Below are 26,691 nucleotides of genomic sequence, written 5' to 3'. Positions count from 1 at the left end.
TGTTCTTGTCCATATAGCTGCCCAATCTCAACTGGAATCAGCCCAGAATCCATATGGAAAGGTTGCTGATAATGATTATAAGTAGGAGCAGGCTGTGGATATCCCAGCATTGGGTCATTATATAGACCGGAAACAAAACCATTTCCACCGTTCATCAGTCCATAAGAGTCTGAAAGGCCAAAGGCAGATCCCACATTGTGGTCAAAGTATTCTTCATATGGCCAAGGGTCATATGGGTCAGAGAAACCATTTATGGCATCACCATAATAGCCATATGGTTCTGACTCTATTGCATATAGCATTCCATCCTCACCATAGTAGTACTCCACCCCTTCATCACCATAGTAATCGTCATACTCATCCTCATAGTAGCCATAAGGGTAATCATAGTAATCCATTTCATCATCATAGTAAAGCTCGTCATCGTAATAAAAGTTGCCTTCCTCATCATAGTAACCATATTCATCTTCCCACTCATCATCATCATAGTAATCCATTTCCTCTCCAAAAGGGTCATATGGGTCATAGGCAATTGGTTGTCTACCAAAGCCTCTAGGCCTCCACCTGTCATGGTAATCATCCTCATATCCATGCTCATTATCATCATACTCATATTCTCCATTGTAATAATGTGTCTGTCTCCCTCTAGTGTCCCTGTTGGCAAATGACAAGCGCTTTCGGCCTCGTCCTCCAGCCCTTGCACCAAATTGACCATGGCCCTTTGAAGTCAGGAACCTCCCTGTCAACCAGTTTGTTGCTGCAGCTATCCTCCCTAACATCGAACTTTTAGCCTTAAAGCCTGGTGTGGTTTTCTTTTTGCCAAACATGCCTTTGAACTTCCCTCCTAGTCCCTTTGCCTCTGTTGCCATGTTTCCTTTACCCCCTAAACTGGATAGATTTATTGTCTTTTTAGGTGGTGTGGTTTCTTTTGCATTGTTGTCTTTTTTATTAAGCAAGCTGAAGCCAGACAAGCCTGGCTTTTTGTCAGCAGACTTTGCCCCAAAACCAGCAAAAAGCTTACTGGTGCCTAGAAGTGGTTTACTACCAGCAGCTGGTTTCTTTTTTTTGGAGAGTCGTAGGAAGAGACGGGATGTGCTTTTAAGGTTTCTCTTTGGTTTTGCCTTCTCTGGCTGCTGTTGTTTAGAGGGAAAACTGAAAGGGGATGCCTTTCCTGTAAGGCCTGTTATGGCTTTGGAAGCTCCTTTCAGGTGAGATTTCACATCGGGTGTCTTCTGTACTTTTGCTGCTCCTAAGGTCTTCTTCTGCCCCTCTGCAGCAAATCCCATCATGGCCTTAGACGCTCCTTTAATGTGTACATCACTCATCTTTTTCAGGTTTACTGCACCCATTCCTTTTTTGATTTGTGGCTTTCCATCATCACTCTCATCATCTGATGGAGGAGGCTGTTTAGAAGGAGGCTTAAAACCCTTTACAGCCATGGCCTTGGATGCACCTTTAAGAGCTGCTTTCCCTTTCCCTTTATCTGGTTTCTTGGTCACTACTTCTTCCTCACTGTCACCACTTTCTTCTTCCTCAGTCTTCATCTCCTCTTCTTCTTCCTCCGACCCCTCCTCCGACTCACTGACAGGTTTCTTTCCTTTTCCCTTCTTTCCATCATCCTTTCCTTTCCCCTTAGCTGGGGGCTCCTCCACCTTCTTCCCCCCTTTCTTGTCATCTTTTCCTCCTTTTTTATCATCCTTCCCTCCCTTCTTTGGTTCCTCTGACTTGCCTTTCTTGGCAGCTGATTTTGGGTCACCTTTTTTGGGTGGCATGATGAATTCTGAGTCAAATCATTTCAAAGAAGGTCAGGAAGTTCCCAAACGCATGCTGGACAGGGCAGCATTAATGTAAATGTTGATATGCAGCATTGAGAAGAGCAGTTTAAACAGAAGCGACATCCTCTCATCCCCAGTTGCTTTCATGTCTTCTCTCCTTTTTCCTCCATCCGATCTGTCAGTGTGACACCACAAACACACACTTCAGGATACTCTGTCTCGAGTCAGTTGTTCTATAATGCACACCAAGATAAACACAAACCACAGTCCTTCAAAAGACGATCTAGTAACAGAGTCGGAATCTCAGCCATCAGTGCTCGCTCGCATTACAATACGTCCTCAATCCTCGGCAAAAGAGCTGTTTTCTAAGCACAAAAAGAGAAACAAACCTCCTTTCCAGGAGTATTGCAAAAAAAAAAAAAAAAAAACCCCCAAAAACTCCCCAAACTGCAGATGCTTACTGATTTTCAAATATCACATATGGGAAAAAAAAATCGTGCTGATTGTTTCCAAGTTTTACCCACTTACTGAGTTTTTCCACTTAACATCTAAAATAAGAAAATAATCCATCATGGCAAAGCAAGTTCCTGGTCCCGATGGTCTGTATGGGTTTGTAAGTAATTTCCCAGGTTCACACGACAGATAAAAGACCCTGCTATCCCACTGACAGACTCTGTGTAGTCCTTTGTGTGTCTCCCATTGTCAGTTCGTCCTGTGAGTCCAGCAGTGAATCCTCATCTTGGCCACCGCACCAACTTTAGCGCAATGCTCCCCCCAACAAGGAGAGCCGATGCAAGTGCGTCAGAGTGAGTCTCCGTGTCAAGGGATGTCCTCTTCTTTGTCTCAGAATGAGTGTGCACAAGTGTTGCGTTTGCGGTTGTATCCACCCACAACCGCGTCAGCTTGCCTTTGTGACCTCCTGCAACCTTTTCCATCTCTCTCTGGTTACTGAAACTTCCACAGCCCAGTTCACCTCAACACGAGGCCTCTTCCGCATCTCAATCCAGTTGCATGACATAGGAGCATATATAGAAATATAGAAATATATTGTATGTCTGTGCGTGCATGTGCATCAGAATATGAGTCTCCCCAGTTACAATTGAAAAGGGGAACCATAATGTCCCAGCTATACTGGCTTGGGGTAACACTATCTGCTGCCTCACTTCTGTATGAATAATGCAAGCTGGCTGAGCTGTTGCTAAACTGTGTCTGAGAGGCAAAGCTTCAAATAGCTTAACCACACACATACACGCACACAGACACACACACAAGAAGCAGCATGGACCACAGCTGAGAGTGATGCCTTCTATTAGGTTCCTACAGTGCATATGCACAATACATTTTATGGAAAAAGACACCATTCAAGGATCTAAAATGTCAACTAAAAAAGCAAGTAAGGATTTAGGAAAGATTTAAGAAAATCAAGTCGCTTTGCTTCTTATTGATATTGCCCAGATCTTTTAAAAACTCAGTCTGCTTCGTGACCATAAACTGGCTATTATGCATCTTTCTAAATATTAATGATGGCTGCTATGAGGCAAACTAAAGAACAGCCAAACAACAAAAACCTTTTTATTATTTTCCCCTCATTATTGTGGCATGTTGGCATATTTAAACTGGTAAAAACACAAACACATACATACATGTATGGGCTGTCAGTAGATGCGCAATGGGAAGTGCAAAAGACTGAGAGAATTACAGAAGTGTCTGTCGTGGATTCATTGATGATGGGCTGATATTCCAGGAGGTCATCTCAGTGGCAGATATGAATGTTTAATGACTGCCCTGTGTTCTTTCTACGTAGCATGGATAAAACATTCAGCAAGGGCTCCTCTAAATATATCACAAAGGGTCAACCCCACCCAGGCCCGCTGCCCAACCAATATATTATACATACTGCTGTCAGGGGTTAACAGCCAGACATCATACAGCAGATGGAAAGTAATGGTTTAATACTGGCATTTACAACCATTCATCTACAAGGAAAATTACAATGAACAAAATAAGGATTGTGGTTATTAATGCCAACCACAGTTAACAGGTTGACCTCTAACTTTTCTAACCACTGAATTGGAATGACTAATAGTCTTGACCTGAGAGTACATCCAAGCAGAAATGGGTATCACGTTTCCTCGAAGGCAATGACCATAGCACACTCTAAACTGTCTGCAGCCTGTGCAGCAATAACAACAGCAGTTGTCGGTATCATCTAACTGCCGGTAGAGATAAGAGGGTGAAGACAGGACAGAGAACGGGCCCAGAGGAAAGTTCAAAAGTTCCTTCCATGTGAACACTGTTGGTCACCAGGCAGGTAACAAGACACACAAAATGCTCTATTTGATATGTGTGATATGCATCTGCTGTCTTACTGATGTGGCCTGCTGACTGAGTGAATGTGCAATGAACAGAGCACAAGTGACAGAAATGACTGAGGTGGAAAAAGAGGGGAGGTAGAAGGCATGTAAAAGACAGAATCTGTAATAGTGTGTAAACTGCAGATTACTCCAAATAAACTATGGATTACTATGTGGTGATAGGTGTCCCTCAGAGAAAACTGTTATTGAGAAGAAGTGAAAATGAGGAGCGGCAGGAAAGGAAGATAGAGAGTGAACGAGAGATGACGATCAAGTCTTTTCATCCGTGTGCCAACCACTGACAACAGGCTTTCAGTGAACCCACTCACTGATACAAGACTAATAAAGGAGATCACCTGAGCAGAGCATAGCCAACAAGCTCATTCAGTGAGTGGGGGTACGTGCGCGCACACACACACACACACACACACACACACACACACACACACACACACACACACACACACACACACACACTAGTGTTACAGGGGCAATTTATTTGCAGGAAAAGCAGCAGCGTTTATTATGATTGCATTAGTTAATTGCTACATGCATCTACACCTCAGGGGTTTCAACCAACTGGACAGCACTGGAAACAGTGAAGAAGGGTATACGTTTTTGGACTTTTAAATGTATTTGAATACATTTTTCCTGTTGATAAAGACTTCCCCAATGGCCATTCATATTATCAGTCACATTCATACAGCACTTTAATCTAAGCACTTAAGAGCTTTATTTACCTTGCACTCAAAACTATGGCATATTTAGCATCACTACCTGAGCACATGGAGGAGAACATGCACACTGATAGGCCCAGAGACCAAGACATGTGAACCCTGAACCTTGATGAACATCATGTCATTTTCACAATAACAATGTTAATTATCTTAGCATCTTGGCTTAGCATGTTAGCATGTTAACATTTACTACATAGCAGCACTAAACACAAAGTTTAGATGACATCATTAGTTTTGCTCACAAGCCATAAATATAATATAAACAGACCAAAGTAATGGATCTACAATTGACCTTTAAACAAACACAATGCCGGAGATGATCACGCAACCTGCTATACGGTCAAAGTGACAGAATAATACTCCACAGTGACATATTTGCTTATGAAACATGGGTGTAAAACATAAAGAGGAAAATGACTGACAGAAAGAAACACAGAGTTAAGGAGGGAGAGTGTCCTTCAGACTGAAGGAAAGACAGGAGGATGAGGAGGCTGGATTCAGGTTTCCTGTAAGCCTTTAAGCCCCATTCAGGTCTTAACCTGCGCTGTCAGACTTGACAATGCAGGAAATGCCAGCAGCTAGTAACTCACTGAAGACTTGTCTCAGTGGATCAGACATCATTTCTTGGTTGGTTTGACTGCTTGAACAGACTCACTAAAGATAAGACACACACTTTGACTTGTTTAATGTTACTGGGTGTAAATGTTGCTTGCTTATCGCTCTGTAAAAAACTGAGCTTTTACCACAAAGTGGTAAAGAAAATAAATGCATAATAAAATATGTACAAGTTCAGACTTTACACAGACATTTAGAAAATTAGTCATAATTTTCACAAAAAGAACAGACCTCGAGAAAAGAGAGAATACTTCACAGCTTTGTAAATATTTTTGATGAAGTAATACTGACAAACTTCCTGCAGTACATGCACGGATGTAGTTTTGAAGATTGCACATACTAAGTATAACCCCCAAACCTCATGTTCAATAAGCCTAGAAGTCTAGAATTAAAGTTTGGGCCAATCCTAGGTCTTCAGTGTAAAACCAGCCAACTATGTTTTATATTTCTACATTCTACAGAGAATGAAACAATCACAAACATTGTGGTGCAGAGGCAGGGCCCAGGGCTGTTGGCTAAACCCAATAGCTGTATTCCAAAACTGGGACTTTCATATGAGGCCTCAGTGTGTGAGGCTTATATTAAATATAAGATGTAATTCCGTACTTGTGATTGATCCCTATGACCAGAATGAAGAGAAGTCATTAGTTTCTCAATAACAGGGTCCAACTTTATCCTTGCAAACAACTAAAGTGAACCTTTGAATGTCAAAAACTGATAAAGGTTATGCAGGCTGAGAATATTCTGCTTTGATGTGAGGTTTTTTAAAGCATTTATAATGTTATCTTTAAAAGAATTGAGCGTGAGCATGCTTTCTTTTCAGATAATAATTATATTATGTGGGCGATTATCCATGACAATGGAAAATTGACCAATTATAGCCTCCTAAGATCCAAGGAAAAAGGATCTTCCCATTGAACTTTTTGATTTCCTGCCTCTTTGGAGCTAAAAGAGGCCACCCAAACACATGAGATGTCAGTGGAAAGCTCAGGATGTCCTCTATTTAGTACATCAGGATCAGTATGGTAGCTCAAATAAGTCAAAATATATAGACCAAAAACACATGAATGACATGACAGAGGACATGAATGAATAGACTGGTTCTTATATATACCATTTTGTCATCAGACCACACGAAGCAGAATGCCTGTGCGCTCTCCGACCTTATTTTCAAAAACATTCCTTATAAAGATACTTGCAATGACCCATCAGCTCATTCAAACAGCAACACTGACGTAGGTGCCCTTGATTCCCTTTAACGGTTTTAATTTCGTCATTGCAACACTATTGTTTGTCTATTGAGGAGCCGAAAGACAGTTAAAAACTTGTTTAAAAAAACTAAAAAGGTCTTTAGTTCCTCCTACAGAAGGCATCAGCAGATCCAGATTTGCATGAGGACACACAAACACAAACTCACAGTGCTAAATCAACACGAGCCACTGTTACAGTATTGTAACTCCTCCAGTACTGTCACAAAGAGATCTGACACTTTGTGCTACAAATTTTACTTTAAAACTGTAACTGTGAAAATAACATCTTTTTTAACAACTGTTAGGTTCCTCACTGGGACTTCTCTTTAACAAGTTTTCCACAAAGATGTAAAAGTTTAACCGACTAAAGATATACAAGTGCAAATATTTGTTAGTTGGAACACAGCAGCTAAAAATAATTCACTATACAGCGATTTGTGCCAAATTTAAAAACACAGTTTTAAAGCCTTAAATGGCATCTGCTATTTCACCGATCTCCCTTTTTCTTTTTCCACAGAAAGCAGCAGCACAAGTGGGTAAAACATCTCATGACAGTGAAGTTGATGGCCCTTCTTTAGTTATAAAAGCACAATAAGCCCCTGGCTTTTAAGTAGCTTACCTCATCTGTTAATCTGAGTGACTGTGACTGATATTCAGATCATCTGTTTGCTACGAAAATCCATCAATTTATGAACCAACCCACCCACCGTCTGGAATAAAACCACTAAACTCGCCGACTCCTCTGTGCATGGACCGACTCCTCTTCTGGACATTTATATAGTGGCCACACACACGCACAGACACACAAAGTTCACCTCGCTTCTCTGAAATGAAATGAGCAGATCGAATGGTAAACATAACTTCTGATGTTTCAGTATCCACCTGTACATCTACAGAACAAAGGCACAACAGGGAGCAGAGAGAGAACAGTGGTGATTCAGACATATGCTTTTTTTTTTGCTGTCCCACGCATCATTAGCGCAGTGATTGGGTTTCTAGGTAAACACGCTGCACTTACAAATGTCAACGTGCAGCATTACCCAGCTTCCTGTCCCAATAAAGTGTTTAAGCAAACAACCGGGTGGATCCTTTGTGTATTAATGGCAGGACTGGCACACAAGCATCCTCTCCTTACCACACTCACAAACACATATCACGCTATCATCATTGCCAAAGCGTGTCTTAACGTCAGAGCCCAGAGAGTTATTTGTTATAAATCCTGTGCGGTGACAATAGCTGTGAGACATTTGTGTGTGTGTGTGCGTTTCTCTGTTGGGGTGCCTTTTCAGAAGTTGTCTCTCTCTTTCAAACACACACACAGACATAAATCACAAGATTGTAGCTCTGATCATATATATATATATATATATATCTATATATATATATATATATATATATATATATATATATATATATATGTGTGTGTGTGTGTGTGTGTGTGTGTGTGTGTGTGTGTATCGACACATTCTGCAGATGCCAGAATAATAGAGCGCGATAGGATGCCTATGATAACAATAGCATCACAACAGAGCCTCACAGACCTGAGAATATCTTTCACATTAGATGATATCTGCAGAAGTAACGATACTAATGATAAAATGACGAACTCTATTAACTCTGTTTTTACAGGAAAATTATATTTTTGGGACAAAATATCAACATTGCATTGCTTCCTTCCACGTTTGGATTCTTGCTTTGAAGTTCAGCAGGTCATCTTAAACTGACTAGATATTTGCACCATCTGATTCACAGATGTACCTAATAAAGTGGCAAATGGCTATAATTCTAACACAACAGTTCCTGCTTTCCATTTTCTTCTTTACTTAAATGTTTTTTTTAAACAGGAAACACGACAGTTATGTGAAAACTGCATTCACTTGGTTACTTTTTAGGTTTGTTGAAATATTTCATGACTTTGTGAGTATTTCAAATTAAAATAACATTTAAAGCGGGCCAATAGGAATTGGATTTGCGAGGGAAATTACTAAGTGTGTTTAACTGTTAATGATTCAATCTGTGCTTTTAACAAAACAGAAACTGGGCTTGCATGTGAGAAGAGAGAATACAATGCTGGATTCGTTTCTCTGTACCGGGCCTGCTTCTTTATGGATGTCACTGATGCTTTAGACAGAGAAACAACTGGACCACTTATTACTGGCCTTAAAAGGCATATAAGTCACACAAAGGCAAATGTCTGTTAGCAGTCTGCCATTCTTTACCTTACAAAAGTACACATGATCAATACAAACAATGTCTATAGAAACTAACATCCACAGATATTACTGCAGAGTGTTTTATATAACTTAGTGCAAAAGGTAAAACTCTATTCTTGTAGCAGCTGAGCAAACATTTTCTGACAACTGAAGTAGTGGTAATATGAGTAGTTAAATATGTCTTGCTGTCTATAGAGACATGAAACTGCACAAATGTTTCTTTAACTAAGGATAAAAACATCAAAAGCAATGAGACATTTGTATTTTGTAATCATATTCTTCTTAATCTTTCACAGCTAGAATATTTTTTCATTTTAAAAAGTATTTCAAAAAAGGTGAACTTACATATTCTGTATCCATGAAAAGTCTCAATCCTTTTTTTCATGGTTATGGGAAACATGGGACAGGCTCCAAGTGGAAGAAAATGGCATATATCTCTTGAAAATAAGATATTCAATATCTCAAATCATTGGAATATTTCTTAAGGTCAATGAAGGATCAAAATACAGAAATGTCCAACTTCTAAAAAGTTAATTTGCACATTCAACACTTGGTTTGATCTCTTATGGTTGAACCAATTGGCTAAAACAATATAGACCCTTTCACAATGTCCAATTTTTTTTTTTTTTTTTTTTTTTGCCTGTCCCGTTTGGCTCTTTTGCCATCAGAATTGTTGTCTAAAGGCAAAGAAAGATGCCCAACGGATTTACTTTACCAAATTGACCATCCCAGCCTTGCCATAATGGTCCATTTGATTCACCTTTTATTGTTTATTTTATTTTCACTTACTGAATATGGGACAGACGTGACTGGGGGAAAGAAGGGGAGAAAGAAAGAGGGAAAGAGAAACAGCTGAGAAGAGGGACGGGGGAGAAGGGCAAAAACCAAAAACCAACAGAATGAGCAGAAAAAGAAAAAAAGAAAAAAAGAAAAAAAATGCATATATCAATCACCTGGGTCACCTGCTGAGAAAGAAAAAAGAAAACAAGCAGAAGAGAACAAGAGTAATAGAATAAACAACATCACAATGATATATGGGAATATGACAGTAAATACTAAATATTAAACATTATTGTGCAGCACATAAGATCAACAGAACACAGTGTGCTTTGAGGTAGGAGCCAAAAAGGGTGTAGTTTGTGGGTGTGATCACCCGTGTGTACACCTGTGAGCATGGACGCGCTTGTTTTTTGTTTTTTAAAAGGTTCCTTCATGTAATGATCTGCTAGAGGGGTTTTTTTTTTGTTTTATAATAATTTTTTTTTATACTGTCAGATAAATTCAACTGTTGCTCTCATTTGGCAACTTTTAAACATTTAGATTTCTTTGTAGGTGACATTTAGTCATCTTCTGTTTGTTAACTTTTCACTGCAGTAAACACAGTGATAACTGGACTCTTAACTCAAGTATGCAACTTCATGTAGTGAGCAAAATGAAGCACAAGAGGGCAGGAGAGACAACGTGATCCAGGCTCTCAGATCAACGCTTGAGTTCTGTATGTTGTTTTGTACGTTTGTAATTTTACACTTTTTGTCAAATGTGATTATTCACAGTGTGATTTTGTCTGTAATTATTTTTCAAGGCACCCTAAAAAAATATTTATTAAAAAAAGCAAAGCTTGGTTCCCACTAACTACTATTCAACTTAGAGTCTCGTGAGACTTGCATGTCTGCTTACTATTTTTAATGAAGTTTTCTCAGCCCATACAGTCAGGTATGTAGGTTTTTTGTAAAGTGACACATGTTTCTGTACTTTTGCCCCTGCACACCACCGCAATGGATTTTAAATCAAGCAATCGTGATGTGACTGGAGTGTAGACTTTCAGCTTTAATTCAAAGGGGATAACATTATCGTTGGATTAACATTCATGAAGGCTCAAAATAATTTAAACCATCGACTAACGTGCAGCTTCATGGACAGACGAGACCTGTGGACGGTTAAAGACATTTAAAGTTTATTCCAAGTCTTGAGCTTGCATTTAGCAGCTCTTCACTGGAATTTTTCAATGAGGCCCAGAGATCAATGCAAATGAAAGAGCCATCAGTGGGCTGAAATAGAAGAAAATAAACCTATTAGAGATAGATAGAAGAAGGTTTAGGAGTGGCCAAATCAATAATGATGGCCTGAAGGACCAGATAAGACAGCTAAAGTGCACAATCACAGAGTTATTTTCATGTCAGGAAACACAATTTCACAGCATCTAACCAAATCATTGTCAAAGTCTACAATCCACATCACCTGCCCAGTTCTGAAAAAAACATCTTTAGACAAATGAAACCACGTGTACCAGAACACTGGGAAGAGAGTATGGAAGATGACACAAACAGCTCCCGATCCAAACCATAATACAATGTCTTTAAGTCATGGTGGAGGCAATATTATGGTGTGAATGCTAACTGAATCAAGTCAGTTTGGGTTTGTTTTTTTTGAGTAATGTGACTGCTGATGTAAGTACCAGGAGGGCTGTCAAGTGTACAGAGTTATATTATTATTATTTTATCTGCTCAGATTCAGCCAAACGCTGCTAAACCGACTCCTCTTCAAAGTGCAGCTGGATAATGACCCAAAGCAAACTACAAAAGCAACCCAAGAGTCTCTCAAAGACAAGGAAAAGAAATTAGATATTCTTCAAAGACCAAGTCAGTCACCCGATATCAACCCAACAGAGCGTGCTTTTCAATTACCAAATACAAAACTGAATGCAGAACAACCCACAAACAGGCAGCAACTGAAGGTGGCTACTTCAATTTATTTCCAGCTTCTGAAAATGGAGGAATATTTAAAAATAGTTGCAATTCCTAAATAGACAATGCGACACTTTTGCTAAATCCTTTGAATTAAAGTTGAAAGTTGGTATATCTTAAATGTTGGACTTCAAATCCACTATAATGGTGTTGAGAAGCAAAATTGCAATAAAAGGTCACTGTCCAAAAACCTCACTGTACCCTTCTTTAAGTAAAATTTGTGAAAAACTGTTATCTGCGTAAATAAACATAGTCTACCTCATTTAGGGAGTTACAAATATATTACAGATTATTATAGTCAACTAAAACTAAACCAAAAACTGAAAGTGTGAATATATTAAACTAAATTTAAAAAAAAATCTAAACTAGACTATATTAAAAAAAAAAAATTACTTTGTACTTACAATCTAACTAAAATAAAAATATACAATTCATCAACACAAGGTACCTGAAGATCCTTTGGTGCATTTGTTTATCAAAACTGGGACAAGGAAATTGTGAGTGAAGCCTTTGTCCCTGTTAAAAGGTGTTATGGACTTCTTAAATCCTTTCCCTGACAAATACCTCACTGTACCATCAGTCCTGCCTCTAAACACTTTGCCATGGCAAGATTTAAGACACACAAGACACTGAATAGCTTTGTCTTTGATATCTGTACTGTACATATTTATTATAAAATGCTGCAGTACTTTAGCTTATGTTAAAACAAGCTATTTATTGATTAGCAAGCCATGCTAGGCTAAAGGATACTGCTATTCAAAACTAGCAAATTAGCATGTTAACGCTACACTCTGCTCGATAGCTAAAACAACAGACAAATATTTTCATCACATTAACTTCATTGTACCTCTGTCTCTGTTATCTTTTCCCCCTCTTCTTTTCTTTTTGTCTTCTTCTGTTTTGGCAGTTTTGACATTGTCATAATGCTTTCAGGGGTCACAAAACTCAATACCCCATTATTATATTAAAACTAAACCAAAAACTGAAAGTGTGAATGACTATTATAATAAAATGAATTAGGAATAAATAAATAAATAAATAGATGCAGACTATATAACGTAATTAAATTTTATTATCTAAAAAAATACAATTCCAGAGAGCAGGTTTAGTCTAATAATATTATTATTACTGTACAGTTAAATAATGTGGGATTATTTTTCCAGATTAATGGTTAATAGTATTTATAGTGAAAGTCACACCTTTTTTTCCTTCCCTCGCTTGTGCTGCCCCCTGGTGGGCTGACTTTGCATACCATGGTTAAAAACTGTCTCTGACACTAATATAAATCACAATAAAGCTAAACGTTTCCAAAGAGTAAATACTAAACTAAAACAAACAACCTCAGTCTAAACTAAAAACAGAAAAAAAAATATAAGAACAGAAAAAAATTACAGACTATGATAGCTGCAGTAGAGAGACAGGAAAGACTTTTAGTGTGAAAAACAGCCACACTGTCTCAGCAGGTCATGACCCTGGCCCTCATGTTATGATTGTCTTATCTCAAAGGTAAGATGCACTTTTGGTTTCAGTTAACCACAAGGTGCAGCAGTTGTGGAGCTATAGATGCGTTGGTGACTCATAGGTAACCCAGTCAAGTGTTTCTAACGGTTATTCACCAAGCTGTGAAAAAAGTTATTTACATCCAGGAATTACAAGCTACTTCTTCCTCTCACACACTAAATGTGCTCTCTCAGCTCATTGCTTTAAACAGCTAATGAACAAGGACACAACTCTAGCTCATGGACACCTGCACCCCACACACTCACTCACGCTTAGCCATGCCATATGGAGCCAAACAGCATCAAGTGTCATACCTGCACCACTCAGCACACACCCAGCCAACAGTACCTTTGTTTCTGTTTCTGCACCACGATATCATCCCACCATCTCTCCTCTCCTGCTCAGGTAATTTCAAAGCAGAATGTCTCCATCCATGACACACTCGATGAGACATCTTTAAGGCATCTTGAAGTACAACCCTGTCAACTCACAGCCCCCCTCTCTCTTTCTAGTATAAAGCATCCACTCAGTCCTCGTCTCCTAGACTGAAGAGATGCTTGTGAATTTTTAATGGCCCTATTATGCTTGTGTGTGCGCGAGTGAATGGGGTCCATTGGCTGGGAGTCCACACTTTCTGAAAGACAAATGGTCAGCTTGCTTTGGAGCGTTGGATACAGCTATACAAACAATTCGGCTGCAAGGAGGCAGTATGGGAGGGGGAGCTCAGAGGGGACATCCCCATCAGCTACTGTGCACCTGAAGGATTCATGTGACAAAAACATTTTAAAGTCACAGCTGGCCTTTTGTGATAGTCTTTATCACTGTTAGTTAGACCTTTGTAGGATTCCCATTTATTTGGGACCACCACTACGCCTTTCTACTTAAAAGGGAGTTGCCTGTGGCTTTAGTGCAAATCTAATTTGACACATACGAAGGGAAAAGACTTGCCTTTTCTCACCCTTGACCTTAAGCTTATGATGATGTAGGCATGCAGTTTGGTTCATACATTTTTGGACAATGACAATTTTTGTTATTTTGGCCTACTTCTCGACTTTTCAAAGAAGAGCTTTGAAGAAATGTGGAGAACTATTCCTGAAGACTGAGGTGGTCACATCAAATACTGACTTTCAAGTTTGTTAGAATTGTTGAAACACTGTTTTTGCCCTATATACTCCATTTACACTTATGTGTGTGCATAAATTACTGCAGCCATTTTACCCAGAAAATATGAAACTATTCAAAAAATAAAGGGTGGTTTGAGGTTTTTGGATAGTACTATTGCTTGCTACATAGCTTGAATTGCTTAATAATGCACTTAAACTGAAAACTATTAATTCTTTAAAAATAAATGGTATGAAGTCCAAAACACAATCATAATTACAACAGAAATATGAGTAAAAGCAGAAAGTAGAATAAAATAGAACCGCTAGTGCTGCTACAAGTTTGTTTACTCGGCTTATAAATTCAAAGGCATCATTGCTCTGACAATGGAAAAAGTTCACATGGCAAAACAAATTCATTAAAAATAATTGCATGTTCACATAATGAACTTTTGAGCCTCATTCTGCTGGATGGTCTCTTCCTGCTAAAAGGGAGTTCTTCCTTCCCACCACAGCTGAATGTCACTCATTAGGATTTTCTGATTGTTGGCGTTCTCTTTACAAATCACCTTGAGACGACTTTTGTGGTGAACCTGTGCTATGCAAATACAATTTAACTGGATTATTATTGCTATAAATGACCAAATTCAAAGTCAGACAATAAAATGCCAAAAAGTAATCTTTACTTTGACAAAAGAAGTGTAACAAAAAAATAATATATAATAATAATAATAATAATAATAATAATAATAATAATAATAAAGGACACAAAAACATACATGTTTGCATGCGCCTCAATCTAAGATTGAGATAAGGCTACAAATAAAACACACATAAAAAGACTGGAAATGTTGTATGGACTTTATTCTATCCATGTTCTCTCTGAATCAATGCATCTTGTGTTCTCTTTATCTTAATCAAAAGGTAAAATGCACCATTTTCTGTCCTTATCCAATTCTTGTAAGGTCTTTGATTCACTGCCTCTCTTAATTTCCATATACAAAATAAGGATGGTGGGTATTATTTTGTTTTTATTCTCTACTATACAGTTTATTTTTTCCTCCTCTCCTGGCGAGTTCCTCCTCTGTCCAAACAGAAGCTTTTCTTCTTCTTTTCTTTTACTTCTTAACAATTTGGATGACATCCTCGTGCTCCATGATGTGCGTTAGGCCCACTCTCTGAGGGCTGTACTTGGTACTGGTTCCCTAAAAGACCGAGAGACAACACATTTTAGTTCCCCTTCAATCAAAGGGCTTCATGTTCAAGTGTAAACTGTATATTTATTTGCCTTCTCTGCTCTATGTTTCAAAATGAGAATTTTGCTTTACATCTCTAGTAGAAAGAAAGTGTCTGTTCTAAATGCCCTGTGACCAGGACGTCAGCAGACTATGTTTACTCTAGTCAAGAGTACAATTGTACAGAGTTAGCTCAAACGGTTCATAGGACAAGCAGAAAATGTGTCTCTGAAGATTGTTGACCCTGGAAACTTGAACTTACCCAAACCAGGGCATATTTGAACTGGCTGGCTAAAGTTCTGTGGATTCGATGACACTGCAAGTATTTAAAGACAAAAATTAGACTGTGCACATACAGTGGGGCAAAAAAGTATTTAGTCAGCCACCGATTGTGCAAGTTCCCCCACCTAAAATGATGACAGAGGTCAGTAATTTGCACCAGAGGTACACTTCAACTGTGAGAGACAGAATGTGAAAAAAAAAAATCCATGAATCCACATGGTAGGATTTGTAAAGAATTTATTCGTAAATCAGGGTGGAAAATAAGTATTTGGTCAATAACAAAAATACAACTCAATACTTTGTAACATAACCTTTGTTGGCAATAACAGAGGTCAAACGTTTACTATAGGTCTTTACCAGGTTTGCACACACAGTAGCTGGTATTTTGGCCCATTCCTCCATGCAGATCTTCTCGAGAGCAGTGATGTTTTGGGGCTGTCGCCGAGCAACACGGACTTTCAACTCCCACCACAGATTTTCTATGGGGTTGAGGTCTGGAGACTGGCTAGGCCACTCCAGGACTTTCAAATGCTTCTTACGGAGCCACTCCTTTGTTGCCCGGGCGGTGTGTTTTGGATCATTGTCATGTTGGAAGACCCAGCCTCGTTTCATCTTCAAAGTTCTCACTGATGGAAGGAGGTTTTGGCTCAAAATCTCACGATACATGGCCCCATTCATTCTGTCCTTAACACGGATCAGTCGTCCTGTCCCCTTGGCAGAAAAACAGCCCCATAGCATGATGTTTCCACCCCCATGCTTCACAGTAGGTATGGTGTTCTTGGGATGCAACTCAGTATTCTTCTTCCTCCAAACACGACGAGTTGAGTTTATACCAAAAAGTTCTACTTTGGTTTCATCTGACCACATGACATTCTCCCAATCCTCTGCTGTATCATCCATGTGCTCTCTGGCAAACTTCAGACGGGCATGGACATGCACTGGCTTCAGCAGCGGAACACGTCTGGCACTGCGGGATTTGATTCCCTGCCGTTGTAGTGTGTTACTGATGGTGACCTTTGTTACTTTGGTCCCAGCTCTCTGCAGGTTATTCACCAGGTCCCCCCGTGTGGTTCTGGGATCTTTGCTCACCGTTCTCATGATCATTGTGACCCCACGGGATGAGATCTTGCGTGGAGCCCCAGATCGAGGGAGATTATCAGTGGTCTTGTATGTCTTCCATTTTCTGATGATTGCTCCCACAGTTGATTTTTTCACACCAAGCTGCTTGCCTATTGTAGATTCACTCTTCCCAGTCTGGTGCAGGTCTACAATACTTTTCCTGGTGTCCTTCGAAAGCTCTTTGGTCTTGGCCATGGCGGAGTTTGGAGTCTGACTGTTTGAGGCTGTGGACAGGTGTCTTTTATACAGATGATGAGTTCAAACAGGTGCCATTCATACAGGTAACGAGTGGGGGACAGAAAAGCTTCTTACAGAAGACGTTACAGGTCTGTGAGAGCCAGAGATTTTCCTTGTTTGAGGTGACCAAATACTTATTTTCCACCCTAATTTACGAATAAATTCTTTACAAATCCTACCATGTGGATTCATGGATTTTTTTTTCACATTCTGTCTCTCACAGTTGAAGTGTACCTCTGGTGCAAATTACTGACCTCTGTCATCATTTTAAGTGGGGGAACTTGCACAATCGGTGGCTGACTAAATACTTTTTTGCCCCACTGTACACATAGTTTGCTTCTAACTTATTATGCGTGTAAAAGCATCTGACTTGAAAATGCGCTTTCCTTACCACATGTTCTACACTTGCTCCTCTTCTCATGATGATGGCATCATTAAAGTCAGGGCGCTCTAACAGAGAAAGCAGAAAAGGGTAAATTAATTTAGATCTAGTGTATATTCATCCATGTAAGACAAAAGTCTCACAAATGACTAAGAGAAAAATACATGTGTGCACATGTGGATACCTCCTCTTTTCTTTGTATAAATGCAGATCAGAGCCAGATATTCCCACAACCTTTCCAGAAGGTAATCCAGATTCAGCTTCATCCCACAACTGAAACATACAGTCAGAAAAATAGGATACTTTTACCTCCTTCATACAAACAGAAAAGGTGTGAAGTGACTGCTCTCATTTGAGAAAAAAAAAAAAAAAAAACAAACTCTGTGAATCCCTCCAACCTTCTAATTAAGCTGAAAATGGGACCAAAGAGGCAAAATAAAGGAATTCCTTCTGTGCTGCTGCAACTACACGAGCATGAGTGAATCACAATTATAAGTTGCATTGTTTTACTTAAGCCAGCAGGTTTTATGTGTCTGTTTCTTGTATTTTAAAAGTGACTAAAGAAACTGGACTGTGCACATACAAAGTTTTTATATAATATAAAAATGTCATATCGCAATATCATTGCTATAGCAACGTCATGTGTTTAGATTCCCAGGCATGTCCCCCATGATTACAATTACTTAGTAATAAGGCACTTAAAGGGAGCTATTTCAGAGACCTTCAACTAGTCAAAATACTTTTTAAAGGTAAACAAAGGAGACGACGAGTGCCACTGGAGCCCACACAAGCTTAGCTTCATGTGGATAGAAGTTACTAACACAACTTAAGCTGCTTTAGAGTTCACATTTGCATCATGCTTTATATTATATTACATTATATCCATTATATCATGGATATAATGCTGCTGCTGGCACTCAAATTAGGTGGTGTCATCAGTGGCAGCTCACTGGAAAAGGAGGATGGAAAATATCCTTCATTTAATGACACGAACAAACACTGGTTCCTGCAAACATCAATAAAACGTTGCATTTTTTTCCCCCTTCATTGTCGGAAATTGTGAGCGTTATTGCAAAGTTTCTTAAAATATCATGATTTGATCTCTACTCTGGAGCCAGTTAGCTAACTTACATTGATTGATTGATTGATTGGCAATTTATTTCAACATGTGAACAACAACATTATGGTGTTTATTTCTTGTGAACCTGTGGAAAGATATCTGACCTGATGACAACACTGTGAGGTCTGCGTGCTAGGCGGTCCACTTCCTCAATGGAGATTTGATCCACCTTATTGTACACCTGTGAACACACACACACACACAAAGTCAAAGTTCAAGAGATTTGCCCAATATCTCAAAATTATTTCCCTTTTGTTATGAGTCAAAAAACAGAAAATCATCTCAAATCTCTCTAAAATGACAAGGAAGCTTCTAAATAAGTCCAAGGCTTTAACTGACTCACATATAGACAAGGCATGTAAACTCTGTTCCCAACAATGACGTCAATGAACTCGTCTGGTGTGCAATCCTCCCTGAAGAGAACCTCTGCATTAAAGATTTCTGAGGAGCAGAATTAAAGGAATAACCAGACACTTCTGCAGCCTACTCACAAATTATGTCACAGAAATGCTAACTGGGCTAAATGTACATCAAAGAGATCAACGAAGGATACTATATTCATGAAGTATGAGCTGAACGAGCTTCTCCGAGCACTGGGTGAGAGGAACTGTGGAGTTGAAGGAGAGGCCGCCACCTTTCTTGGGCTACAGGGGAAGAAAAAAAAGCACATTTGCGCTGAAATTAATGTTTGTTTTCCAGCTTCAAAAATACCAGTGATACATAACGTGGTCATTTGTGGTATATCGTGATGTCTGTAGCTAAAAGCAGAATCGCACATCACAAAGAATCACTTAGAGGAAAACATCAAATCACTGCTTTGTGCATATAGGGTATTATTAGTATAGTTATTCAGACTTTTGCAGAGGAGAGACAGTGGCTATACTGGACAAAGGATGCTGAATATGGAGCTGCAAGGCAGGAGGCAAAGAGGAAAACCTGAGAGGAGACTCAAGTGAAGGAGGACATGTAGAGAGTTGGTATGACAGAGGAGGATGCTAAAGACAGGGTTAGATGGAGGCAGATGATCTGCTGTGAACTCCAAAAGGACCAGCTGTACAATAATAAAAAGATTATTATAGTTAAAGTATAGTTAGAGTTATTCGGTGTTAATAATATCTCAGTTCAATTAGGTAACTCAAAGATAACTCTGCCGTCCAGGATGTTTGATATTTGCACCGTCTCAGACAGTCAACTCTATTTATTTAATGTGCACCATGAAAGATTAACTCCGGTAACTCAAACTGGCAGGAATTTAGAACAGATGTATTGATAAAAATATAAATATCTGCAAATGTTTAGTGTATTGATAATGTATTGCAAGAGTCAGGGAAAGAGCAGACTGCTGTGTTGATATTTTGCTAAACCCCTTCAGTAGTTATTGCCACCATCAAATCAACATTTACATATAGAGAACAAACAGCCAAATGGCTGTTAGTGGATGCTGTTTACAATCTTCTTATTTCAGTTATTCCAACTGTGAGACAAAAAAAAGACAAATATACACACTGTACCTTGAAATAAATATTGGGTTTTGTTCTGTTGAGTCTGATGCCCACTGACTCCAACTCCTTTTCTAGAAGTGCCCTAAAAACAAACAAAAAACCAAACAAAGAATATGTTTGGATAAGAATTCTAAATAAACACTTGTGTGTCCCTGAAACTCCATCCAAGCTCTCCAAACTCACAAACCTCTGAACATCTCCTTTGGTGGCATCCAACATCATGACGACAACATCTGCCGTCCTGGCAACAGCGATCACCTGTCGACCTCTACCCTTGCCTATAAGAAGTATAAAAGTTAGAGATCAGCTTAACACAACAACTACAAATTAAGGTCTTTTATTCATGTTTTTTTCCACAGTTTTTAGAAGCACTTACTTCCACAGGTATGATTTGGTTTTCCCTTTCCCCACAATATTAAACACAGCAACAAATACATGTAAAATCATATTCATCTGTTTATAAATAATTCTAACCACAACTATAAAAACCACACCCTTATACCTAAATATTAAAGTCTCTGTACACTTTAAATTTAAAGCGACAAAATATAAAAATATAAATCCTAAGTGTACCTTGAGCAGCACCCTCAATGATTCCCGGCAGATCTAGCAGCTGGATGTTGGCCCCTTTATACTGAGGGAAAACAGAGTAGAAGAGTTTCAAGATACAGCGCTTAACACACTGTATGTGTCAAAATATTTTTAATGTAGATGTGTGTACCTCTATGACACCAGGTATGCAGGTGAGGGTTGTAAACTCATAGGAAGCAGCTTCACTTTCCGTTGATGTCATCAAGCTAAGGAAGGTGGACTGCAGAACACAGCAGAGAATGAAAGTGTCAACGTTAGTCAAAGATGGTGTTTTAGTATGTTACGCAGCCTTTTGACATGTTTGTAGTGTTACAAAGGCAAAGTGAGTCCTCCTCTCTCACATGAAACACTGTGTACTCCAGAGTTCTTCTGTTACTTGCTTCAGCCACCAAAATGCGCCAAGCCTTACACGTGAATTATACTTCTGCATCAGATCTATGCCATAAAAGAAACCCCATTCTAACCCTATGCTGCAACCTTCTACATAACCTGATGTTCACCTGCAGGGGCAGCAGGTGACCCTGACACCCTCCTCCAGCTTATCTAAGGAAACACTGAGGCCTTCCCAAGCCAGCTGAAAGATGGGCCTCAGACCTCCTCCCATGCCTGAAACACATCACCTACGTATGGTCCAGGAGGCAACCCAGTCAGATGCCTGAACCATCTGTCCAGAGCTTGTGGCCACAGTGGAGGATCAGAACACGAGCTGGTAAATCAACAGCTTTACTTTCACGATCAGCTCTCTCTTCACCACAACCGACTACCAGTCTGTTATAGTACTGATGCAGCACCAATTAAACTGTCAATCTCTCGCCCCACTATTCCCTTACTTATTAGCAAGACCCTGAAATTCCCACTTGTCCCAGCTTTGGAGTGAGCACTCCACATTTTTCTGGTAGAGAACCATGGCCTTGGACCTGGAAATGCTAATTCTTTTTTCCATCGCCTTGTACTCGGCTGCAAAGCTCCCTAAACAAGCTCGAGGTTGCTGCTCAATGAAGCCAAAGAATATCATCATCCAGCAGAGACGAGATTCTGAGACCACCAACTAGCTATGCCTATGAATTCTGTCCATATAAATCACAAAGACTCCCCTTAACACTAATTTAAACAACAAATAAGAGTTATGGCATGCAACTAAATTTTATTTTGGCCTCAGCTTTGTCATAAGGGCTAAGCAATCAGAACAAACTGGACTGAAGGGTTTTTTAAAGAGACAGGACTTAAAGCTAAGCCCTTCAGAGGGTGACAAGAGGTGTTGCTACAAAGTACAAGCAAACATTAATGCTCAAAATTACCCTTTTTAAAGCCTTTAAAAGTTATTCCAGAAAAAATTCCAAAATAAATTAGGATCCAGCAAATGATCAGAATAAGGCATGCTTCAAGGAAACCTGAACATACTAAAATTTACCCTGCTTTCTCGTGGTAGGATTATGGAAAAATAAAGACATTATTAGAGGAAGACAAGCACAAACTCCTTTATCTTCTACGTCCAGACCAGGAAACACAACCCACCGTCCACCATGTTGACATACCTTACCCACAGAGGGGAAACCGATGAGAGCGACACGGGCATCTCCTGATTTCATGACATCGAACCCCTCCCCTTTGGCCCCTGCTGACTTGGAGGGCTCCAGAAGTTGAGCTCTGTATTTGGCTAGCTTGGCTTTGAGCAAACCCAGATGGTACTCAGTGGCTGGAAGTAAGAGTGAATGGAAAGGGGGGATAATGGAGCTGTTAATGCTGCAATTAAAATAACAACAATACAGTTGTTTTTAGATTGTACTTAACATATGCATAAACAAAATGTGGAAATAAGACTAAATATTGATTCGTCTTGAGGTATAATGCAACACTCATAGCTGACAAACACACACAGCTGGGTACAAGTTGGTCCATTGTGGCGCTAACAGTTAGCGCTGCGACTTCTCCCTCTCACCTTTGTTTTTCTGTGTTCGAGAAATTTCTTTCTCTATTTCCGCGATTTTCTCCAGGATTCCCATGGCTGAAGTTCAGACAGGTGTCAACGCTTACACTGTTAAAAAAATCAGCAAATAAAAAAAAAAAAAGAAACGTGTCACTCCAGAGTTGTTAGCTTTGTTAGCCGCCCGGCTAACCGGGCAACTAGTAACACTTTAACAGTTGAGAAACAAAAACAGAGAGTGAGGATATGATAAAGCAAGCGAGCACCCGAATACAACACGGGTAATGTCAACAGCTTAAATTATTGAAATACTGTAGAAAATTACACTTTAGCAGAGGATACACTCAACAGCATGCACAGTTAACCGACATCACCAACCGGAACACGGTCCGTTCCAGTGAAATGTCCGGGAGGAAACAAGAAAACTCGGGGAAACTTTTACCGCGTGTGTCGATGTCGTTACATCAGTCGGGGAAGTGACCGCTTGTGACCATGACACTGTCGCCACGGTAGAGGAAATATTAAAGAGCAATTACCCGTCCACTAAGAGGCATTTGCATTTTAAACAGCTATACGTCCATGCCTGTCAAGTGTTCAGTTAGCGGTATTAGCTTATACGTAAAGTAAGCATGGCTGCGCCCACGGGACCGAGAGGATCACAGGTGCCCTCTGAGTTTGAAGGATTCCCCTTTCCAATGGCTAGCAGACCACCGGAGGACAGCTCCGGTAAAGAGCAGGAGCAGACCGGGGATGTGAAAAAGAAGCCATGCAGGGCTTGTACGGACTTTAAATCGTGGATAAAGATGCAGAAGAAGCAGGCGACAACTGCTAGTGGTGGTACCGCACAGGTGACACAATGGAGTCAGGCTGGAAACTTGACAAATTACTTCGACGGTGTAAAGTTTATGATGTCGTAACATTGTGATTCACTGTTTAAAGATTTGGTTGTGATGGCAGCCAGCAAACTGGAGAGATATCAATATGTATTTGTGATAACCAAACAACCATAAATCATTCATTCAGACGGGGCAGCAGGCCACTAGTCTCTCTTGAATTCATCAGGTGACTGTCTGTGTTGATCCTGCAGGAGACAAAAGCTGCAGATTCAGAGCCACAAGATCCCCAGTGTCCGCTGGACAGGGAAGAGCTGGGCCGCAGCACTTGGTCCTTTCTGCACACTATGGCCGCGTATTACCCGGATCATCCATCTACCACTCAGCAGCAAGAGATGGGGCAGTTCATCAACATTTTCTCCAAGTTCTTCCCATGTGATGAATGTGCACAAGACCTCAGGGACAGGTCAGAACCACACGAGTGCTGCCAGATTTAATGTACAGGGCTGAAAGTCACATATCGGCACTTGCGCACATCTTCACACATAAAGGATCTTAGAAATGATTCAGCATATTTTACTCTTTTATTTACCACCCTCACACTTTCAGATGCTTTAGGATGAAATGCCACGATCACCAAACCACATTTCCTCTCCACAGATTGAAAACCAATCAGCCAGACACTAGCAGCCGCCACGCTCTTTCTCAGTGGTTCTGTCGTCTTCACAACAACATCAACGTCAGGTTGGGGAAGCCTGAGTTTGACTGTTCCCGTGTGGATGAGAGGTGGAGAGATGGATGGAAAGATGGCTCCTGTGATTGAGTGATTGTGCTGAGAGAGATTTGAAGACTCGAGTAAACCCCGTCGTCGGTATAAAACACCACTAAACTGAGCTCATGTTTGAGTGTTGGGTTTTTCTGGTTTTGTTTTAATATAGTATAATTAATCTATTAATAAAATTAAAGATTACATAATAGTTTTCCTCAGTGTTTCTTGAGTTCAGTTCAGTTTTATTTGTAAAGCACTGAAACATAAAAACAGTTTTCTGCAATATTATAGAGAGAAACTCAAAACACTAAACTCAAGATTCTGGGTTATATTATAATCCTCTCCTTGTTGGAAGTGCTTAACCAGGTATGACTCTCACTTGACCATTAGAGCAAAGACACCTGTGTATTGGTTCGTTATCACCAACCTTCAGTGCTGTGGAAACATATCGAGTCATCATTTCTTTATATTTTGCTTCCCAAGAGCCAGATTTTCTTGTAATTTTTCAAAGTGGTCCTAAGCAATAGTTCTCCAGTGTTACGTTTCGGTGTTGTCAGTGTTTTGTTTTTGCGTGACTGTCATGTGTTTCCTGTTTTACTTTGAAGGTCTGTTGTTATCTTAGTGTGTTCAGTTTACGTTTCCTTGTCTCGTCAGGTCTAATTTGCCCCAGCTGTGTTTCCCTCCTGTGGTCCATTCCCTAATTGCTCCGTCTATGTATTTAAGCCCTGTGTTTCTGTATGTCATGGTCGCGATCTTCCCCCCCGTTGTAAATAGTTTGACGTCTTGTGTTTGGTGATGTAAATAAATGTGGTATCTTGCTTTAAATCTCGTTTTGGGATTATTTTTGTGGAAGTCCGTATTAGTTTTTTCTCGTGTGTTTTTGCCTTATTTTTATTTTCCTGCGTTGCACCCCGGTTGCCTAGGCCGGGGTGTAACATATGGGGGCTCGTCCAATCGCTGGAGGGTCCGAGGGAGGGACCGCTTCAGCCGTCTGTCTTCGCTGGAGGGTCCGAGGGCCGGTCCAGCCTTCATCCGCCTTCGCTGGAGGGTCCGAGGGACCGCTCCAGCCTTCGTCGTCTGCTGGAGGGTCCGTGGGACCGCCCCAGCCTTTGTCGTCGCTGGAGGGTCCGAGGGACCACTCCAGCCTTCATCCGCCTTCGCTGGATGGTCCGTGGGACCGCTCCAGCCTTCGTCGTCCGCTGGAGGGTCGGTGGGGCCGCTCCAGCCGTCATCAGCTTCGTCTGCCTTCGCTTCAGCCGTCCGCCTTCGCTGGAGGGTCCGAGGCACCGCTCCAGCCTTCGTCTGCCTTTGCTGGAGGGTCCGAGGCACCGCTCCAGCCTTCGTTTGTCTTCGCTGGAGGGTCCGAGGCACCGCTCCAGCCTTCGTCTGCCTTCGCTGGAGGGTCCGTGGGACCGCTCCAGACTTCATCCGTCTTCGCTGGAGGGTCCGGGGGACCGCTCCAGCCTTCGTCGTCTGCTGGAGGGTCCGTGGGACCGCTCCAGCCTCCACCAGCCTTCATCCGGTTTTGATCAAACATTTCACTTGGGGTTACATGTTTGATTTTTGGGTGTGGGGAAATGTTACGTTTCGGTGTTGTCAGTGTTTTGTTTTTGCGTGACTGTCATGTGTTTCCTGTTTTACTTTGAAGGTCTGTTGTTATCTTAGTGTGTTCAGTTTACGTTTCCTTGTCTCGTCAGGTCTAATTTGCCCCAGCTGTGTTTCCCTCCTGTGGTCCATTCCCTAATTGCTCCGTCTATGTATTTAAGCCCTGTGTTTCTGTATGTCATGGTCGCGATCTTCCCCCCCCGTTGTAAATAGTTTGACGTCTTGTGTTTGGTGATGTAAATAAATGTGGTATCTTGCTTTAAATCTCGTTTTGGGATTATTTTTGTGGAAGTCCGTATTAGTTTTTTCTCGTGTGTTTTTGCCTTATTTTTATTTTCCTGCGTTGCACCCCGGTTGCCTAGGCCGGGGTGTAACACCAGGCTTTCTGAAAGTCTTTCAAAGTTTTATCTTTGGACATCCAAAGTAAAGCTGGGAATGTCCTTCAAGAAACCTGGAGAACTATTAATGAAGACTACTCAAAGCAGGGGTGGGGAACTCCAGGCCTCAAGGGTCGGTGTCCTGCAGGTTTTAGATCTCACCCTGGGTTAACACACCTGAATCACATGATTAGTTCATTACCAGGCCTCTGGAGAACTTCAAGACATGTTGAGGAGGTAATTTAGCCATTTAAATTGTCTGTGTTGGATCAAGGATACATCTAAAACCTTCAGGACACTGGACCTTGAGGCCTGGAGTTCCCCCACCCCTTACCCACAGAAAAGACAAGAAAGCTGCCTAAGAGAGTTCAGACTGTGTTGAAGAATAAAGGCAGTCATAGGAAATATTAACTTTCATTTTGTCTTG

At 40.5% G+C, this 26,691-nt stretch overlaps 2 protein-coding genes across 4 annotated transcripts; one reads left to right on the top strand and one right to left on the bottom strand.

Moving 5' to 3' along the window:
• Positions 1-15,128: 15,128 nt before the first annotated feature.
• drg2 (developmentally regulated GTP binding protein 2) lies at positions 15,129-23,187 on the bottom strand. 3 transcript variants are annotated; one of them, XM_085453661.1, is made up of 14 exons: positions 23,123-23,187; positions 22,696-22,791; positions 22,292-22,452; positions 20,887-20,976; positions 20,739-20,799; positions 20,353-20,443; positions 20,175-20,247; positions 19,217-19,307; positions 19,007-19,104; positions 18,768-18,844; positions 17,728-17,816; positions 17,553-17,611; positions 15,786-15,839; positions 15,129-15,493 (listed from the first exon to the last, which is right to left on the bottom strand). In XM_085453661.1, the coding sequence occupies exons 2-14, from the start codon at positions 22,757-22,759 to the stop codon at positions 15,407-15,409; spliced, it is 1,095 nt and encodes a 364-aa protein (XP_085309787.1). In that variant the 5' UTR covers positions 22,760-22,791; positions 23,123-23,187; the 3' UTR covers positions 15,129-15,406. The 3 variants fall into 3 exon arrangements, with proteins under 3 accessions (XP_085309787.1, XP_085309788.1, XP_085309785.1); XM_085453662.1 differs by lacking the exon at positions 23,123-23,187 and adding an exon at positions 23,059-23,103; XM_085453659.1 differs by lacking the exon at positions 23,123-23,187 and adding an exon at positions 23,006-23,082.
• Positions 23,188-23,305: 118 nt separating this feature from the next.
• gfer (growth factor, augmenter of liver regeneration (ERV1 homolog, S. cerevisiae)) lies at positions 23,306-24,490 on the top strand. Its single transcript, XM_085453663.1, has 3 exons — positions 23,306-23,528; positions 23,768-23,979; positions 24,174-24,490. The coding sequence occupies exons 1-3, from the start codon at positions 23,310-23,312 to the stop codon at positions 24,334-24,336; spliced, it is 594 nt and encodes a 197-aa protein (XP_085309789.1). The 5' UTR covers positions 23,306-23,309; the 3' UTR covers positions 24,337-24,490.
• The last annotated feature ends 2,201 nt before the right edge of the window (positions 24,491-26,691 follow it).

Source organism: Copadichromis virginalis, linkage group LG4 (genome assembly GCF_057382275.1).
Source record: "Copadichromis virginalis isolate Kocher_CV1m ecotype Utaka linkage group LG4, C_Virginalis_male_GT1.1, whole genome shotgun sequence".
In the NCBI taxonomy this organism is placed as follows: Eukaryota; Metazoa; Chordata; class Actinopteri; order Cichliformes; family Cichlidae; genus Copadichromis; species Copadichromis virginalis.
Note: the sequence above shows the minus strand (reverse complement) of the source record. Positions and strands in the feature narration are given on the sequence as shown.

What these genes read in the sequence shown, in the direction of transcription:
- drg2 (XM_085453661.1), bottom strand. Translation starts at nt 22,759, where the DNA reads ATGGGAATCCTGGAGAAAATCGCGGAAATAGAGAAAGAAATTTCTCGA. An exon ending in GTTTCCCCTCTGTGGGTAAG is followed by an intron (nt 20,977 to 22,291) that starts GTATGTCAACAT and finishes TGTGTTCTGCAG; the next exon opens with TCCACCTTCCTTAGCTTGAT. An exon ending in TTTACATGCCTTGTCTATAT is followed by an intron (nt 18,845 to 19,006) that starts GTGAGTCAGTTA and finishes GTGTGTTCACAG; the next exon opens with GTGTACAATAAGGTGGATCA.
- gfer (XM_085453663.1), top strand. Translation starts at nt 23,310, where the DNA reads ATGGCTGCGCCCACGGGACCGAGAGGATCACAGGTGCCCTCTGAGTTT. An exon ending in CTAGTGGTGGTACCGCACAG is followed by an intron (nt 23,529 to 23,767) that starts GTGACACAATGG and finishes TTGATCCTGCAG; the next exon opens with GAGACAAAAGCTGCAGATTC. An exon ending in GCACAAGACCTCAGGGACAG is followed by an intron (nt 23,980 to 24,173) that starts GTCAGAACCACA and finishes TCCTCTCCACAG; the next exon opens with ATTGAAAACCAATCAGCCAG.